At 40.6% G+C, this 17,060-nt stretch overlaps 3 protein-coding genes across 4 annotated transcripts; all 3 read right to left on the bottom strand.

Moving 5' to 3' along the window:
- Positions 1 to 28: 28 nt before the first annotated feature.
- Positions 29 to 2,531, bottom strand: LOC137891757 (chymotrypsin-like protease CTRL-1). Its single transcript, XM_068736549.1, has 7 exons — positions 2,423 to 2,531; positions 2,167 to 2,270; positions 1,993 to 2,072; positions 1,817 to 1,898; positions 1,495 to 1,675; positions 1,190 to 1,320; positions 29 to 392 (listed from the first exon to the last, which is right to left on the bottom strand). Exons 1-7 carry the CDS (start codon positions 2,472 to 2,474, stop codon positions 231 to 233), a joined length of 792 nt encoding a protein of 263 aa, XP_068592650.1. The 5' UTR covers positions 2,475 to 2,531; the 3' UTR covers positions 29 to 230.
- Positions 2,532 to 3,196: 665 nt separating this feature from the next.
- On the bottom strand, positions 3,197 to 8,994 carry hsc70 (heat shock cognate 70). The gene is made up of 9 exons (XM_068736526.1): positions 8,820 to 8,994; positions 6,259 to 6,463; positions 5,953 to 6,158; positions 5,493 to 5,645; positions 4,865 to 5,420; positions 4,509 to 4,711; positions 4,197 to 4,395; positions 3,829 to 4,061; positions 3,197 to 3,608 (listed from the first exon to the last, which is right to left on the bottom strand). The coding sequence occupies exons 2-9, from the start codon at positions 6,461 to 6,463 to the stop codon at positions 3,414 to 3,416; spliced, it is 1,950 nt and encodes a 649-aa protein (XP_068592627.1). The 5' UTR covers positions 8,820 to 8,994; the 3' UTR covers positions 3,197 to 3,413.
- An 851-nt stretch (positions 8,995 to 9,845) lies between these two features.
- si:dkey-238d18.4 (TBC1 domain family member 15) lies at positions 9,846 to 16,045 on the bottom strand. 2 transcript variants are annotated; one of them, XM_068736537.1, is made up of 10 exons: positions 15,580 to 16,045; positions 13,968 to 14,153; positions 13,706 to 13,824; positions 13,133 to 13,236; positions 12,168 to 12,235; positions 11,885 to 12,031; positions 11,270 to 11,360; positions 10,992 to 11,140; positions 10,747 to 10,888; positions 9,846 to 10,648 (listed from the first exon to the last, which is right to left on the bottom strand). In XM_068736537.1, exons 1-10 carry the CDS (start codon positions 15,788 to 15,790, stop codon positions 10,480 to 10,482), a joined length of 1,386 nt encoding a protein of 461 aa, XP_068592638.1. In that variant the 5' UTR covers positions 15,791 to 16,045; the 3' UTR covers positions 9,846 to 10,479. The 2 variants fall into 2 exon arrangements, with proteins under 2 accessions (XP_068592638.1, XP_068592639.1); XM_068736538.1 differs by lacking the exon at positions 11,885 to 12,031.
- Between the last annotated feature and the right edge of the window lie 1,015 nt (positions 16,046 to 17,060).

Raw genomic sequence — 17,060 nt, 5'->3', positions numbered from 1 at the left:
GAATGTAAAACATAAAAACCAACACTGGTGTTATTAAAAGTTATATGTTTTATGTATCATTTCTCACACATGCACCAAACAAAGCAGTACATGGTTGCTACCATTCAAAGCCAATAGAAATAGTAGGATCCTTGTGACAGCTTATATTGATGCTGCGTAGAATCACTCATTGATCACTGTGATTAGCAGGATGATGCACATCTGCATTGCCGATTTTCTTTGTATGCATCTTAGTTGGAAGCAACAGTCTGGTCGATCCAGCTTCGTAGGTAGGACACACGAGCATACACTGCAGGGGTGCGCACGTTGCAGTTCGAGGTACCCCAGGACACGATACCCACAAGGGACCACGCTCCACTGTTCTCACAGACCAGAGGGCCACCAGAGTCACCCTGAAATGAGACAAATGTGTATCTAAATGGCTTTTAAGAGTATGCATGGGGTAATCTAATAGAATAGAATAGAATTGACATTGCTTGATATTAACACATTGAGAAGAGGTTCAGTACAGCTTTATACAGGATGTGGGCTGCCGTTGTGTTACTCTAAAATTAACACAAAACACAGGAAACAGATATGCAGCAAGAACATTGTTGAGTGAGAAGAAAACACTTTTTAGTAACACTGACTTTAAATTCAATGGTCAGATTTACAAGTCCATACATGAAATTTGACCTCTCCATTAACCCATGCTAAGCATTAGGAGCAGCAACTTTGGGATCAATATCGAGCTCAAGGACACTTGACATGCAGACAGGATGAGCCCGAGATCGAACCACCAACCTTGTGGTTAAGTACGATCTGCTTTTTCCACTGAATCAGAAGTTTCACTAGTTAATATATATTACCATATCTATACCATTATCAATTTTGATATTATTTGTATAATATATCAACATGTTATCAAAAGTTATTATTCATTTAGAAATGATTTAATATAAAAATGTTCAGTTGTTATGAACAAATTATAATTTACAATTTTTTGTAAATCACTTGTTAATCATGAACTACCAATACTTAAGGATGACTTACATTTGTGATACATCAGCAAATATTTTGTCATTTGCAAATGTGTAAAATGTCATCATTACTTCATAATGAATAATTGGTTTATAACCAACTTGAAGCTTATTGTTTTTTTGAAGAATACAAAATAAAACTGCATTTCAGGCGTTGAAATGGTTGTTACCTGACAGGAGGACACTCCAGAAGCACCAGCACAGATCATGGCATCAGTGATTCTGTTGTAACCCCAGTACTGCTTGCACTGAGCAGGGGTGAGCAGAGGCAGGGCAGTCTGCTGGAGGTAGCGGGGGCTTGCTGAGAACGGAGAAGAAATGGAAGTGAGGCTATAGCTGCATAAATACATATTTTACATTGTTCTTAGGGAAGCACGGTGGATATTCAGCAGTGCCTTTATAGTTTTCCTTTGTGGAAATGGAACATCTGTTTGTGTATTTACCCTGGGTGTAAGACTTATAAAGGCTCACTCACACGTTTGGCCGGTCCTGCCCCACCCAGTGGTGACACATGTGGTTCCAGAGGGGATGTTGGTGCTGGAGGAGGCCAGGCACACAGGAGACACACGGGATGTCATCTGCACTGGAGACGACAGCTTCAGGAGGGTGATGTCATTGTTGAAGTTCTGGGCGTTGTAGTACGGGTGAGTGATGGCCTGGATGGAGACGTGAGCATATATCATTAGCAAATATGTCATTTTGTAATGACAAATCTATCCAGGAAATGTCTAATTCAATTAAAAAATCTAATTTTTTTGAAGTAAAAGAAAGCTTGTATGTGTTATGATGTTGCTTACCCTGGAAATTGACTTGACCTGAATTTGCTCACTGTTGCTCTGACGATCATGTTCTCCCAGGATAACACGGTGGCTTCTAGAACTGGTGGGAACAAAAACAGACAGAGGAGAGATCACAGAGATGGCAATGTTAAGCTTTTGCTCATGTGGATGTGGGAAAACTCAGCATTACTTACGACACACGGCAGTGAGCGGCAGTGACAACCCAGTACTGGTTGATCAGGGATCCTCCACAGAAATGGAATCCACTACCATCCTAGAAGTGAGAACATGCATATTCTTCATGATATTTTCTGAATTACACAAGGGGTTGAGATTGTAGCGATTGGAAGGTGCATAACTTAGGCTACCTGAAGAGAAACCTGCCAAGACCAGGACCCAGACACAGCATTCTGCCCATTTACAATCTTGTTGTATCCGCTCACTTGGGGCTTGATAGCAGGTACTCCACACCCTGAGGCCAAATCACACAATTGAAAATGACAAAATGTATGTTTGTCCCACAACAGGGCATATGTACCAGGAATACTGTGCATTGTTTTGTTTACAATCTAATTGAAATGCTCTACAGATAATGCATCTGTTGGTAAACCGCCAGTCACTCACCCAGTGCAGAGACCACAAGAGCAAAACAACTGACAAGCAACAACATGGCCATGTCTCGATCGTGATTCACTTCCCTCACTTGTGTGGGACACTGGCTTTTATATGTGTCTCACGCACACTTGACCCTGAGCTCCATGTGTAGCGCTCCACACTGCAGCCCCCCCACCACACACACACACACACACACACACACACACACACACACACACACACACACACACACACACACACCAATGACTGTGATAGGCCCGGAAAAAGAACATCTGGTGATAAGTGAATTCACTTAGTCTTATGCTTGTGATAGTCCTGTTTTTGGCAAACAAATAGTTTTGGAATCATTCCATTAGTAAGAAGCAACAACACTGCCCCTTGTTATTACTCTGAAAAGAAGAAAAAAAATTACGTTTTACAAACCATGCGTTCTTGTATTAATGTTTAGGAAAAGCTGTATAAGCCCTTGCTTTCATCTCTTTTTCACACCTCACACATCAGCAGAAAAAAGATTGTTTTGCAAGATATTCTTTACACAAAACCACCTTTTTTATTGCACATTTTTATGTACCTTCCTGTGTGTAAGCTATGTTCACAGGAAACAAGATATTGATCAAAACCTTTGTGGTTCTTTTCACAGATACCAGTTCTATCAAAAGTGAATACCTAGTTTATACACTAATATAACTGTGTATGAGTTATTCAGAAATGTAATGGTATTAAAAGACATAAATTCCCAAGATTTATGATTTTCTCATTGGTGATCTTTATTGAATTAAATACTTCATGCAAATCATCATTGGTGACAGAAATAATGAAGACAGCAAACATTTTAGTTGCTTAAAATTGTTAAGTTTATGAACAAACATGACAGCAACAATGCAAATCAAAATAAGTCTGCGATCTAATTTTTATTGGATGTGTATTATGGCTAAGTAAATAGCTGTAAGGCAGTAAGTGTATGTTGGGATCTGAGATAAAGACACTGTCAGCATAGTCTTCAGTCGACTTCCTCGATAGTTGGGCCAGAGGAGGAGCCGCCTCCAGCTCCACCAGGGAAACCACCAGGCATCCCTCCTGGCATCCCTCCTGGCATCCCTCCTGGCATACCTCCCTGGTATAGTTTGGAGATGATGGGGTTGCACACCTTCTCCAGTTCCTTCTGCTGGTGATCGTACTCATCCTTCTCTGCCATCTGGGTAACAGAAAGCACAAATAATTCATTGTCACAGAAAACTGGGTGGGTTGTTAATATATTGTTGTTGTCTATTTAATGAAAATAATGTGAACGGGACGTAGGGAATTTGCTTCACATTGTTTACATGATCGAGGGAACCTCTCTGCTTTCACAATGTGAGCAAAAGATGTACCTTGTCTCTCATCAAGACTCATAGTTCAGTGAACAGTGTTTTTACCTGGTTCCTGTCCAGCCAGGCAATGGTTTCGTTGCACTTGTCTACGATGGACTTTTTGTCCTCAGGGCTGATCTTGTCTTGGAGCTTCTCGTCCTCCACAGTGCTCTTCATGTTGAAGGCCAGAGACTCAAGGGAGTTCTTGGCTGTGACCTTCTCTCTCTGGACCTCGTCCTCAGCCCTGAACTGCTCTGCCTCCTGCACCATCTGCTCAATGTCCTCCTTGCTCAACCGCCCTATGAAATAAATGAAATACAAAACTGTGTACCTTCTGTACAATATTTGTTTATTCTCTATGTTCATGTGTAGCAATTATCCAGCTGTGCTACATCAGCTTTTGATTTAAATGCGTATTTAACATGGTTCCCTACCTTTATCATTCGTGATGGTGATCTTGTTCTCCTTTCCAGTGCTTTTGTCCACTGCAGACACATTGAGAATGCCATTGGCATCAATGTCAAAGGTCACCTCAATCTGAGGGACACCTCTGGGAGAAGGTGGAATACCGGTCAGCTCAAACTTGCCCAGGATGTTATTGTCCTTGGTCATGGCTCTCTCACCCTCATAAACCTGAAAACAGTTACTCAGCTTAATTTTTTTTTTGCATCAATATACACTTTCAGGAGTAACTGTAATACACTGGGAGAGCAATAGAGAGCAAACTGTTATTTGTCTAGAACTACCTGAATAAGCACACCAGGTTGGTTGTCTGAATAGGTGGTAAAGGTCTGGGTTTGCTTAGTGGGAATGGTGGTGTTCCTTTTGATAAGAACAGTCATTACTCCTCCAGCGGTTTCAATTCCCAGGGACAGGGGCGTGACATCCAGCAGGAGCAGGTCCTGTACATTCTCAGACTTGTCACCAGCCAAGATGGCTGCCTGCACAGCTGTGAACAGTTTCAAAATGGTGAAACTAATGCCATAACAACAAGAAGGCTTCAATATAAACCACTTAATCATGTTTGAACAGAAGCTTTTATACTCAAATAGTAATATGACCAGGAAATGAGTATAAACCTAAATGCTGTAGAGGGACCCACCTGCACCATAGGCCACTGCCTCATCAGGGTTGATGCTCTTATTGAGGTCACGGCCATTAAATAAGTCCTGCAGCAGCTTTTGAATCTTGGGGATACGTGTGGACCCACCCACCAGGACAATATCATGAATCTGGCCCTTGTCCATCTTGGCATCCCTCAAGGCCTTCTCCACAGGCTCGAGGGTCCCACGGAACAGGTCTGCATTGAGCTCTTCAAAACGGGCTCTGGTGATGGAAGTGTAGAAATCTACTCCTTCGTAGAGGGAATCGATCTCAATGCTGGCCTGAGTGCTGCTGGAGAGGGTGCGTTTGGCACGCTCGCAGGCTGTGCGTAGACGACGCACAGCTCGCTTGTTGTTGTTGATTTCCTTTTTGAACTTGCGCTTGAACTCAGCTATGAAGTGGTTAACCATGCGGTTGTCAAAGTCCTCACCACCCAAGTGAGTGTCCCCGGCTGTGGCCTTGACCTCAAAGATGCCATCCTCAATAGTCAGGATTGACACATCAAAAGTACCACCTCCAAGGTCAAAGATAAGGACATTACGTTCACCGCCAACCTAAAATAAATGGTAAGAATTACTAATAGAAACATAGAAGATGTTAATGTTTGTATTTTGTTAGTAAGTTACCTTTTTGTCCAGGCCATAAGCAATGGCTGCAGCAGTGGGCTCATTGATGATGCGCAGCACATTAAGCCCAGCGATGGTTCCAGCATCTTTGGTGGCTTGACGCTGGGAGTCATTAAAGTAGGCAGGAACTGTGACAACTGCATTGGTGACAGGCTGGGAAGACAGTAAGAAAAAAATGTAATTTGTGTGTTCAAACTATTCTACTTTTAAAAATCTGTCACCACGTTGCAAACATGAACAAGGCACTTATGGAGACTTTTTCTCACAATGTGTTTTGAGGCAGAGGAAGTGCTCGCTATCATTCTGAGGTCTTGCATTTGAGATTCTGTTAATTGTAACAGTTATAAATACAGTTATAAATACTAAGTACTTTTTCTTGACAGTTGCAGCTGACCCCTTTTTAAAACCGAACTACCCTTGGTCATTTTGAGCATAGGATTGTATTCTTATTGTCATCTACCTTGCCGAGATAAGCCTCAGAGATCTCCTTCATCTTGGTGAGGACCATCGAGGACACCTCCTCAGGGTAGAAGGTCTTCATCTCACCCTTGTATTCAACCTCCACCTTGGGTTTGGACGAGTCATTCACAACCTTGAAGGGCCAGTACTTCATGTCTGACTGCACCACAGGATCGTCAAACTTACGACCGATCAGACGCTTTGCATCTGAAAAAGATTTAAGAGAAAAAACAAGACACTGTAAGTCACGTGTTATTTTGGATCACTGTTTCTGAGTTTGTGGCTTTTTGGATGTTGCACTCCTCACCAAATACAGTGTTGGTTGGGTTCATGGCCACCTGATTCTTGGCAGCATCTCCAATCAGTCTCTCAGAGTCTGTGAAGGCCACATAGCTGGGCGTGGTCCTGTTTCCTTGGTCATTGGCAATGATTTCCACTTTGCCATGCTGGAAGATGCCCACGCAAGAATATGTGGTTCCCAGATCAATGCCTACTGCTGGTCCTTTAGACATCTTACATAAAAGAAGCAAGATGAAATAAATATGTTACTGATTGCAGCCCTTTTTGTTATGGACAGTAATCCCAGATTAGTGTATGTGTTCATCATAAATGAATAAAGTTTTTATAACAATATTTGTATGTTTATGATAGTAATTGTTTTGTATTTGGACTTGTGTTTCCTTGCAGTATTATTCAAGCAATGTGTACCAGGGACGTGCGGTCAGGGGAGGCAGGTGAGGCAGAGCCTCACCTGTCATCATGACAAGTAAAAAACAAATAATGCTAAAATAAGATAAATATGAATAGTTCTCTACTGATCTGTGCTATAAATGTAATTTCTATATGATTCCAATCATTTTTATAATAAAAATCTCTGAATTAGTGCATGTCCTGTTCAAACAGTTTAAACAGAGGAGACACGTGCCTCACCTCAGATTGTGAATCCCTCACAAACTGGGTTGAGCGCGTGCCTTTTGCTTTCTCATTGTTTGTCACCACTGTAATATTTGTAGACACTTTTATTATATGTCCTTTCTTTCCATAGAATATGTAATGTATTTCACGTCTGTGTAGAACATATTTAGTGTTGCTGATCTGACAGAAACCGCAGTGAAAAAGCACCGAGGAGGCAAACACTACTCTGCCTCAAAGAAGAGGGCGAGCGAGAGCCCACGGGTCGGGTTTATGCTGTTCTGTCGTTGCTCTTCTTCTACACTTTTCTTCTTCTTCTACACTTTTCTTGTTATATTTTGCTTTGACCTCAAAAATGTAAGATTCTACATCCAAGCTTAAAAATGTCTCAAAAAACAAGGAAATATGAACAAATCAACAGCAATTCAACGTCGGACAGGTAAAGTAACCTTTTATGTGTTTGTTGTTCTCTTTATACATCTTGGTTGTTACACAGATTATCGCGGAATCTCACGATTTTCGCGGGTGGTGCCCGCGAGCTCTCCGCTTCTGAAACGCTCGCGGTGGAATCAAATATGTACCTTAACTATGTGTGTGTAAATAATGCTGATATGAAAAACAACCAGTAGTCAATGTGCAAGCTGCCAATTGAATGGTGATTTAAGCTTCTTTATTGGGTTCATATATTTGTAAATCTGATTTATGTAGTGTCAGTGCCTCACCAGCCACGAACCTCACCGCACGTCACTGGTACACACCTGTATACTCCACCTATGTATACCCACTGTGGGTGTATCTACAAAGATATGCCTGGCCCTGTTACATAAGTCTGTGCAAGGTGCAAAGCCACATGAGGCTCAGTTGGTGGAGTGGTGGACGAGCATCCATGGAGTAGTTGCCTAAACCACCTCCTGACACTTGAGAGCAAACGATTGGTGGATGTTACACTGCCCTTTAAATCCCTCTCCACACTGTTTCACTCTCCGCTCCTCCCTCAGTAACATTCAAGCTGGTGAAATGTGATGTACTGATCCTGGAATAGTGATCAGTGTGTCTATGTTCCGACAGCTGGCTCCAAATAGCTTACCGTTACTATAATAAGCATCAGCGTATGGCAATGAATGGAAGGTGGCTAAAAATGAACAGATCATTTATCAGTGACTATAGTAGGCAAGACTGGTTCCCATTAAAACAGATAGAACCACAGCTTTGAGGTGCAGTAACTCGTGCTTGATATGTGAAGAACAAAAGCCTCCTGTTGCCACTGTTCAGCAGACTGAGGCAGGATATTAAACATTTTTAGAATTAATATTACACCAAATAACAAGAACAAAACAGACTTATTTAAGTTTAAAGATCTTTAGATTATCTTTCTTTCCTCTGCATGCCTAACGGGTGACAGTTGAACCCTGTTCCCTATAATTTCCCAGAATGGCTTCAACTATTTTTGACTATTGAATTATCACTTGTTATCCAGTTGTGTAACATAGAGCAGGAAATGCTGACATGCTCTATGACAGCATTGCTTCACTGCCTGTCCTACGCCCAATTCTAAAAGTCTTCATGTGCAGTACAAAAACACATTTTGGAACATGAATATAACAGCACTGTGGCCTGTGGCAAAGTGATGCACACATGGAGGCGGTTTATACTACATTCTGTCTTATAGTTAATGCTATTCAGTTTCCTTTGGTTGAGGCAATCCTGAATATCCAACTGACACTGTCGGGACTTGGAAACAAATAATCCAAAAATAAATTTTTGTTTACTGGACAGTCACTCAACTGTGTGGTTCTTCTTACAGATTCTGCTTCAACTTGTCATGCTACCGTTTGACAAAAAACATGCAAGCCTATTATTTGGGAACACCTCTCACGTTGGCACATTAAGCTTTCAAAGCAGCAAGCAAGACGGACTATGAAGCCAGGCTGAGTGCAATGCTACTTAAGGGGTTACCTTGTGCTGTCAGATGTTCAAGACTTGAGAGTTTACTGAGTTTTCGCCTAGCACAAAACCCTCCTGAGTTTAAAGAATCTCCTGAATCTTTAATGAAACTCTGGCACATGAAGTTCCTTCGGATTAACAAAGTTCTGTTTTATCTTGTCTTATCCTGTCCAGAACTCCTTTCCCTCTCCTGGCGGGCGGACCAAAAGGACGAGTGTCTCTGCTCCCCAGTGTATATAGAGCACTGTGCATGCAGGGAGAGCCCATCAGGGTGTCAGGTGACTCCACCAAGGAAAGTTCTAGGCCCATGTGTCAGCTCATTGACTGGATTTCCTTCAAAGACAGCTTGCTGTTGTTACATCTGTAACCCTCTGCCAGTTGAGCAAAACAAACTAACAAGTTAAATAAAAAATTGATCACTACATAGTGTTACATTTCTCAAAAGCATTTTTTAACCATTATGAAGATCTCTGGATAGCTTTAAACGTCTGGAGTCATATAGACAATGTGCCCTTTGTCTAAAACAGATGTTTAATTATAAAGGGCCTCAAAACTCAGCCAGATGTTAAAACCATTTGCATTTTAGAACCTGAAATAGATCGATCACAGTATTTGTGAGGTGGCTGTGGCTGAGGAATTAAGAGCAGGGGGTCTATTAATCACAGGGTTGGAGGTTTGATCCCCAGCTCCTCCAGATCACACTCCACTTGATAATGTGTCCTTGAGCAACACAGTGAACCATGCTCTGCTGCTGTTGGCGTGTGTGAACGGGTAAATTAGAGAAAAAAAAGCTTTGTACAATATAGACACTGTATAGATAATTATAATAACTGTGGTGACAAAACCTCATGTACATTCATATGTTTCTGCATTTCTATACTTTTATTATCCCACTTAATCTATTACTTGCAGTTGGTTAATAATATGAGGGGTTTTTCATTCAAAGCATGACTTAAAATTATTAGTTATCACACTGCTGACTTCCTGTATTATGTAAGGTAAATAAGCAAACTGAACATGGATATTGCCAACACCATATAGTAAACAATCGTCAGCAGGTTTATTGAGGTATAATTTTTTGGTTATTTATATAGTGTACATGTTTCATTCTCAGTTTAAAAGACAGTAGTGCAGTCATTTTCCTTCACCTACTACATGGTCCCTCTGCCAGAGCTCAAAAACTGGATGTCTATTCTTGTTACATAGGCCTCTCTGACACCATCTGAGACCATCTGGCATTAAATAGAACTGCAGTTCGTTACAAACACCACCTGTTGCGACACGCCAGATCTTAGTTTTCACACACGCCTGTTGAGTAGTTGTTTTCTTCATGCAGTCGAATATTGCATCACCCGAAAAACAAATCCTCTACAGTGTGGTTTCTATCTCCCACTAAGATATTGAGCTTAAGCTTTATATTATAACTGCAGTTAAGGAGAGCAACCAAAATAACTCACAGTTGGTGTGGGTCAACTGTCCTACAATAAATACTGTACATTTATAATAAACAGCAGTAACGGATCCAACTTAAGGTAAGCAGCCATCAGTGTGTTTCCCTCAGAAATAAAAAAAACAAATGTGCCATCAAAACTCTAAATAGGGATTATATGTCCCTTGTTACAAATTACAGTTTCATAAGAGACTTTGACATCAGGTATTTAAATAGTAGCTTTCACCTTAAAACAAGTAAACTACGGATTTGATAAAGAAAGTCCTCTTCTTTGCTATTGTCCGTTTTACAGCACTCATTCATATAGTCCCGAGCACAGCGCTTGCAGTAGTTGTACAAATGGTGCTCTGCTTTCTTTAGGGTGCTGTTCAGTTCCAGTGTTCCCTGAAGGCTGCACAAAAAGGCAAATGTTTAACCAACACATTCATTAACAAAAACACAATCCGTTTTTATGTGATGGGACTTTTATGTCCTAGCAAACAGACAAACCTGCTAGTAAACTGGATAAGTTGTACTTCATCACGGCAACGCAGCAGAGACTCTCTGTTCTCTAACAGGATGGCTGCACAGATGAAGAGCTCAAAGGTGAAGTCAGTGTTGATGGCCTGCAGCACTGACTCTGAATTGTCCTCTAAAGAGACACATCGCTGCATTAAAGTCAGACATTTAATAGAGGCAGCTATCCCTCCACATTCAGCCTTGTTTATTTTACAGACTTCAGTTCTTTGTTTTACCTGTGCCGCATTTTCGTGCAAGCCTTTCCTTATAACGGGCTCGGTCTACTTGTTGGGAGATAAGCTCCAGGTGGTCACAACTCAGGATCTCGAACAAACGCAATGCGTCACTGTGTTCAAACTCCCTCTGGAAACCCAGCAGCAGCCACCTTAAAGGACACACAACACATCCACACACACAAAGAAAGTGTGCATGTGGAACAATAACACATATAATCCCATAGTCAGACATAGAGAATACAAATTGAGAATGGTAGCAAAGATCTGTGTAGATATACCTGTGGCAGAAGGTGAAGCTCTCCATGCTGTCTGTGACCAAATGAGCATAAAGCTGAGGGTCCAGTTCCTTCAGCAGGGCTGCCTCCAACTCTAAAAGAGATGTTTTAAAAACAACTCTTTCATATGCTTCAACTGCATATTCAACTGCAGAATCTAAACTCATAAACTGTACTTTCTTGCAGTGTAATCTGTAGTAGAAGAGTAAAATCTGTTCATAACAAAAGCTTTTGTTCTGGATGGATTTTATTTTATTTCTAATGCCTTTTTCTCCAGTTTTGGCACTTTTTTTTTAGGATTTCGTTCATATTTTCGTTCATATTTATGAATGTTTTGTGTCTGAATGCCTGATTAAGCATCAAACTTCTAGTGATTGGAAAAATAAAGACTTTCAGAAAACTGTACATTCTGTGTCAGTCTAATACACACTACAATTAAATATAAAATGGGACAGTTGATGGCATGTACTGGAATTATTGTTTTCAACACCCTTGTTTTACCACTAGAGGTCCCAAATCTTTTTAGCAATGGTATTCAGGAAGAAATTTACAACATAAATATCTTGGAAACGTAGCATTTATTATCCATTAAGTTGCATTTCCTGTTGGTTATCCGACCTATTTTCCTGTGCAGACCATCAGCCCTGAAGTCCTTGGAGAACTTCTCCATGTAGCAGGAGAAACTCCAATAAGCATCAACCTCAGAGTTGAGAACCTCCAGGAACCGACTGCACAGGTCATTCATTCCTTGGGCATAACTGACCTCTAGATCAACAATCGAGAGAAGTGATGCACAAACAACCTACAGTTAGTGTCTTTAAAGGGGCAACACACAGCCTCTAATGCTGCCTGATCTTGTCAGTGTTAATAAACCTGAGGTGGGCTCATTTTTGCTGATTACCTGGATGAAAAGCAGCATAAGTGATGAGGATATCTCGCAAAACCAAGAGGTTGGCTGAACCTTCACCCCTGCAGAAACAGAAGTCAGCAGAATTAGTTGAGCACTGCAGAAACTGCAGTTTTCATGTGCACTACGTTGAGTTGGCAGAGTTGAGTTGGTCTCTATAGTTATGGAAATAATCCACAGAAACATAGGATATGACGATAGTTGCTTCCTCATATTCATAAGACAGATAACCATAAACGTAAGAATCCTTTTCGATAAATAAAATACTAGTAATACTAATACTATAAAGGATAGCTTTCATGATGAGCTTTCAAACCACAATTTAAAATGAAGCTCTCCATTATTATTTTACTTCATATCTATTATTTCAGCAGTGTACCAAAATGCTTGTATTTTAGAGAAGTAGTCACAGTGGTTCTGCAGCCCTCAGGGGCAGGAGACTAAATACTTTTTTACTTTCCCCAGTGTTTATCTAAATGCAGAAACAACTCACAGCTCACTAGACTTAATCATCTATGAATTAAAGACTTAAAGTCTTTCTTTTAACACCTGTAGATAATGCTGAAGCCTGTAAAATGATATTTGTGCATTTTAAGATTCAAGATTTACAGCATAACCCAGGAGAAAACAAAGCATGTACAACCTGTGTAACTAAGTGCTGTGCATAAGATGCCAGGATTCCTTGTTTTCCATCATTATTAAAAAGTGATGTGGCCTTAAGAGTTAATTGTGTCTTACAACAATATATCAAATCTGATTTACCACAGCTTATTGCTTTTTTTATCCTTTCCAGGTCAACTGAGGTGAGCAGAAAGTGAATAATCCCTTTTGAGCTGCTTAAAACTAAATGTCTGGATGTTTACTCCCACAAACTTCAGGTCAAGGGTCAGCAATCACATCCAACACACTATCTTTTGACACATAGTTAAAAAACACAACAATGGCTGACAATCACTGACTGATAATAGCTCAGGTCTCTGTTAGTTCTCGCCACATCCTTGTCGATAATCCGTGTGGCTTCCCGCAGCTCCTCCTGGTCAAACGTGACTCGCTCAAACAATATCTGGTAACAGCAAGGAAACAGAAACAAATATGTTGATTGTGATCTCCGCGTGAACTGCTTTAGTGGAGTCCATGCATTTGAACACATTTAGTCTTGTTCTTGCACTAGAAATGGGAATAGTATTGTAAACTTGTGTCAGTTCATTCTGTTGAAGCTGCTTGTGAAGTATTACTATCTAAATACACAAATCTATCAGTTGTTCCTATGTCCACACACTCCACATACAGAAGTGCCTTATACTTGAGGGAGTACATTATATCCTTTTGTGTAATTTCCCTAAATATATTTCACTCCTCACACTTTAAACACATAATCTCTTCTATCAAACAAAGACAAAGTAAACATATTTAATGGCACTACAGATGCAGAAGTGTATTGAATAGAAAAACAGAATTACATATAAAATAATAAATATAACATTGAAAAATAAAGATAACAATTATACTACCACATATTTAACTGATCTAACCTGTGCCTGAAGCTCCAAGAAAGCCAGTCTGTCCCTGACCTCCTCGGAGCAGTCCTGGGTATGTTGCTGGGCCAGTGCCTGCCTCTGGTCAAAGTACCTGACTGCTGCCACCAACTCAGCTGGAATGAAGACAGGATCATGTGATCGTAGATGTTTTAACAAAAGAAAAAGTAGCGCAGGGAAAGAGGAAAAACAAGAATGAAAGGTTGACACACTTAAGAGGCGTATGACTCTTCATTGCGATGCATGTTTGGGCTTTTACCGTCAGTGCCATTAAGGTGCATCCTCACAGCCAAAGGAAGGAACTGCTGCCACTTTCTCTTCATGACCTGGTAACGTACCGCCATCTGCTCCTGCAGCAGAGAGCGCTCTAAAGTTGTCGAGCTGCAAGGGTACATCCCAAACAAGAAACTCCACACCAGACCACGCTCAGAGGGACACACGCCACCTGGACAGGGATTGAAACCCTTTTGATCATTTAAAGTGGTCAATATAACTGACTCACCAGTGTTTTCCAGCCAAAAGTTAATTTGAGCTTCAGTCAAACCAATCTCCACCAGACCAAAACCAACCCTGAGTGAATCACATGCAGTCATTTGGTGGAAATTAGGTGTGAAATGAGGGAATCCTTAAGAAACTGATCCAAAATGTAATGAACTTTACCCTGCTTTCACCGGGATTTGAGATGAGGATTTCAGATGTCTTATGTAATGTTTCACTCTGCAGGTTCTTTAATCTTTGGTTTCCATGTTTGTAGGGATGGAATGTGCATAAAGGTCAAAAGGCCTAAGAAAAAGGGGGGTGAGTTTCCACATTCCTGCTCATAGATGATAGATTCAAAGTGATGTTTTACCCCATAAGAGCTCTTATGTGTAGATGTTTATCATCCTGTGCCTGGTACAAATCAACATGCCAAGATAGTGCCAGGACCAGTTGAGAACTGTGTTTAGGGGCTGGTTTAACATATTTTATGCACTGGAGCCACAAATCCAGATCCTCATTTCTTAGCTTCCCACACTTCAGTGGATGTTTAAGTCTGGCTGGTAAATCCCATGTGATTTTATCCTGCTTCTTAGAACTCATACCAGTCATCTAAATGGTATTCTTTATCACAGAAGTCACGCTGGAGTTCTTTGCTGGAGGGGGTCAGATGTACAATGCAATGTTAGATTGTAGAGAATAGTTTGACTGTGGCTCAGCTAATATCTTGAAGCAAAGTATCACTTGACTTCCTCTCCTCTTTGTTCATATGAACGGTCACTGATGCATCTACATTCATTGATGCGTCTGGACACATCTGATAATAAGAATCCCTGTTGAAGAATTTACTGCAGCAGCACAATACTGCATGTGAAGACAGTTTTATTTTTCCAGACACTAAAGCCACATGGTGATTCCAATTTTTTTGTTTTGTTCAGAATTATATTAGACCTCATGACAGTGTTCAGAGTGAAAACCCATATACATTATTATATATACAATTATACAACTGCATGCAACGTACTTCCATCTCATACCATACTATATTAATACAGATATGTGCAAATAATATTTCAAACATGAATTTCACTAGATTAGCAAATATTTTATGGGATTATTAAATAACCCTGTTTAACCTGTTGTAACCTCAGAATAATTAGCTTCTCCTGCAATAAATTCAAACTGAGCCACTGACTAATACTGAAATTGAATGCAAACAGTTATTGTATAAAGTTTGTAATAAATACTATGTAAAATCAAGCTATATAAATACTATACATATTTAGGAAAATCACTTTAACTCTTTCTGTGATTTGTAATATATGCTTCTGTTGTCATAGATAGATAGATAGATAGATAGATAGATAGATAGATAGATAGATAGATAGATCTACCGTTTTTGAAAATATGCATCCTCAGCCGTGACTCGTCGACCCTCCCCTCGGCGTCCATGACTCCAGGTAAGGTGAGACGTGCGACAGACTGAGCAGGAGAGCTGACCGCTGCTACTTTCCTCTGGAAGCTGACACCGGATTGGTGACTATCCGGCGACCTCGTCTCCTCTCCGGCTGTCGGCCGCGGACTCCCGTGATTCGAGTCTTCCATCGGTGCCTGCAGTAGTCGCGATCCCACCACGAACAGGTGAAGCAGCGCTTGCCAACAGACAACAAACTTTCATCCTCATGCAGACCACTGCTCGCTAAACAACTTCCCAAAAACCCATCGGGAGCTGAAACCAACCGGGACTGACTTCCGCCAACAGATCACAAACATTGTTGAATGACTTTCAGCAAACCATGTCCAGCCCTGTTGCGTCTTATTCGGCCATCCGGGAGTCATATGACTGCACCTTGAGATCCGAGTTTGGCCCACATTCTAGGTGGTCTCCAGTGCCAAAGTTCACATTGGAATTTGCGAGCATGTCTCACTCCACCTAGTGGTTTCATTTAACAGCATCAAGCACAAAGTTATTCCCCATCAGTAGCCCAAACTGACGAGAAGGTGAACCAAAACACAACACGCAATACTCTTTTATGGTGTAGCCTATTCTTTAATCAAGCTTAGTTCGAGTAACATGTTAATATTAGACCTACATGCTAATAAAGTTTGCTTTTGTTAATGAAACAAAACAATAAAACCAGGAATACTGGGTTTGTAGCGATTGTAACTTTGAAAGATAAATTGATTTGTCTCACTAGGAGACATATCAGACAGCTGGAGCCTGCTGACTGCTTAGTAACCTGTGTGGCCAGCAGGAGGAACAATTACAGCAACCAATAACACATTAATTTACATGTCAGCATGTCATTGTTAGATTGGCCTTTAAAAAATGTGAACCTATCCTTTAATTTAGATGCAAACTTGATGGCATTGACCAAGCCATAATTTCAACGCTCATACCTGACATTATTGAAACTAGTCTGTGGAGCAGAGATGCCACTTTACTATTTGAGGAAAGCAGATGGACGACACCTCTGTGTGTGAAACCTTGCACATATTAGCCTATGCTATTGTGGCACTGATGTGGAAACATACAAACTGTTTATTCACACCTCTGAGCTACGCTATGAGTGTACAAAATAATTATCGGTGAGAGAGATGTGTTTTAGAGAAGATGTAGTTTGATTCTGAGTTCCCGTTTTCCCTTAAACTAGTAGAGCAACTCTTAACGCTTTTCAATTTTGTATCCAATTCATTAGTGATGTTGAACTAAAGCCCTCACACCTGCTCTGTTTTATGACTGTACATGTTATGGTTTATTCTAAAACTCAATATAGATAAAGTTTAAAAAAACTGAATTGTTGGTCACTCAGAGACATGTAAATAGACACTTCAAGTGAATATCATAATTTATATCAAGCACACATTCTCTGTC

This window comes from Cebidichthys violaceus, unplaced genomic scaffold, assembly GCF_023349555.1.
Source record: "Cebidichthys violaceus isolate CVI_PGR_0920_01 unplaced genomic scaffold, fCebVio1.0.p SCAF_7, whole genome shotgun sequence".
NCBI lineage: Eukaryota > Metazoa > Chordata > Actinopteri > Perciformes > Stichaeidae > Cebidichthys > Cebidichthys violaceus.
Note: the sequence above shows the minus strand (reverse complement) of the source record. Positions and strands in the feature narration are given on the sequence as shown.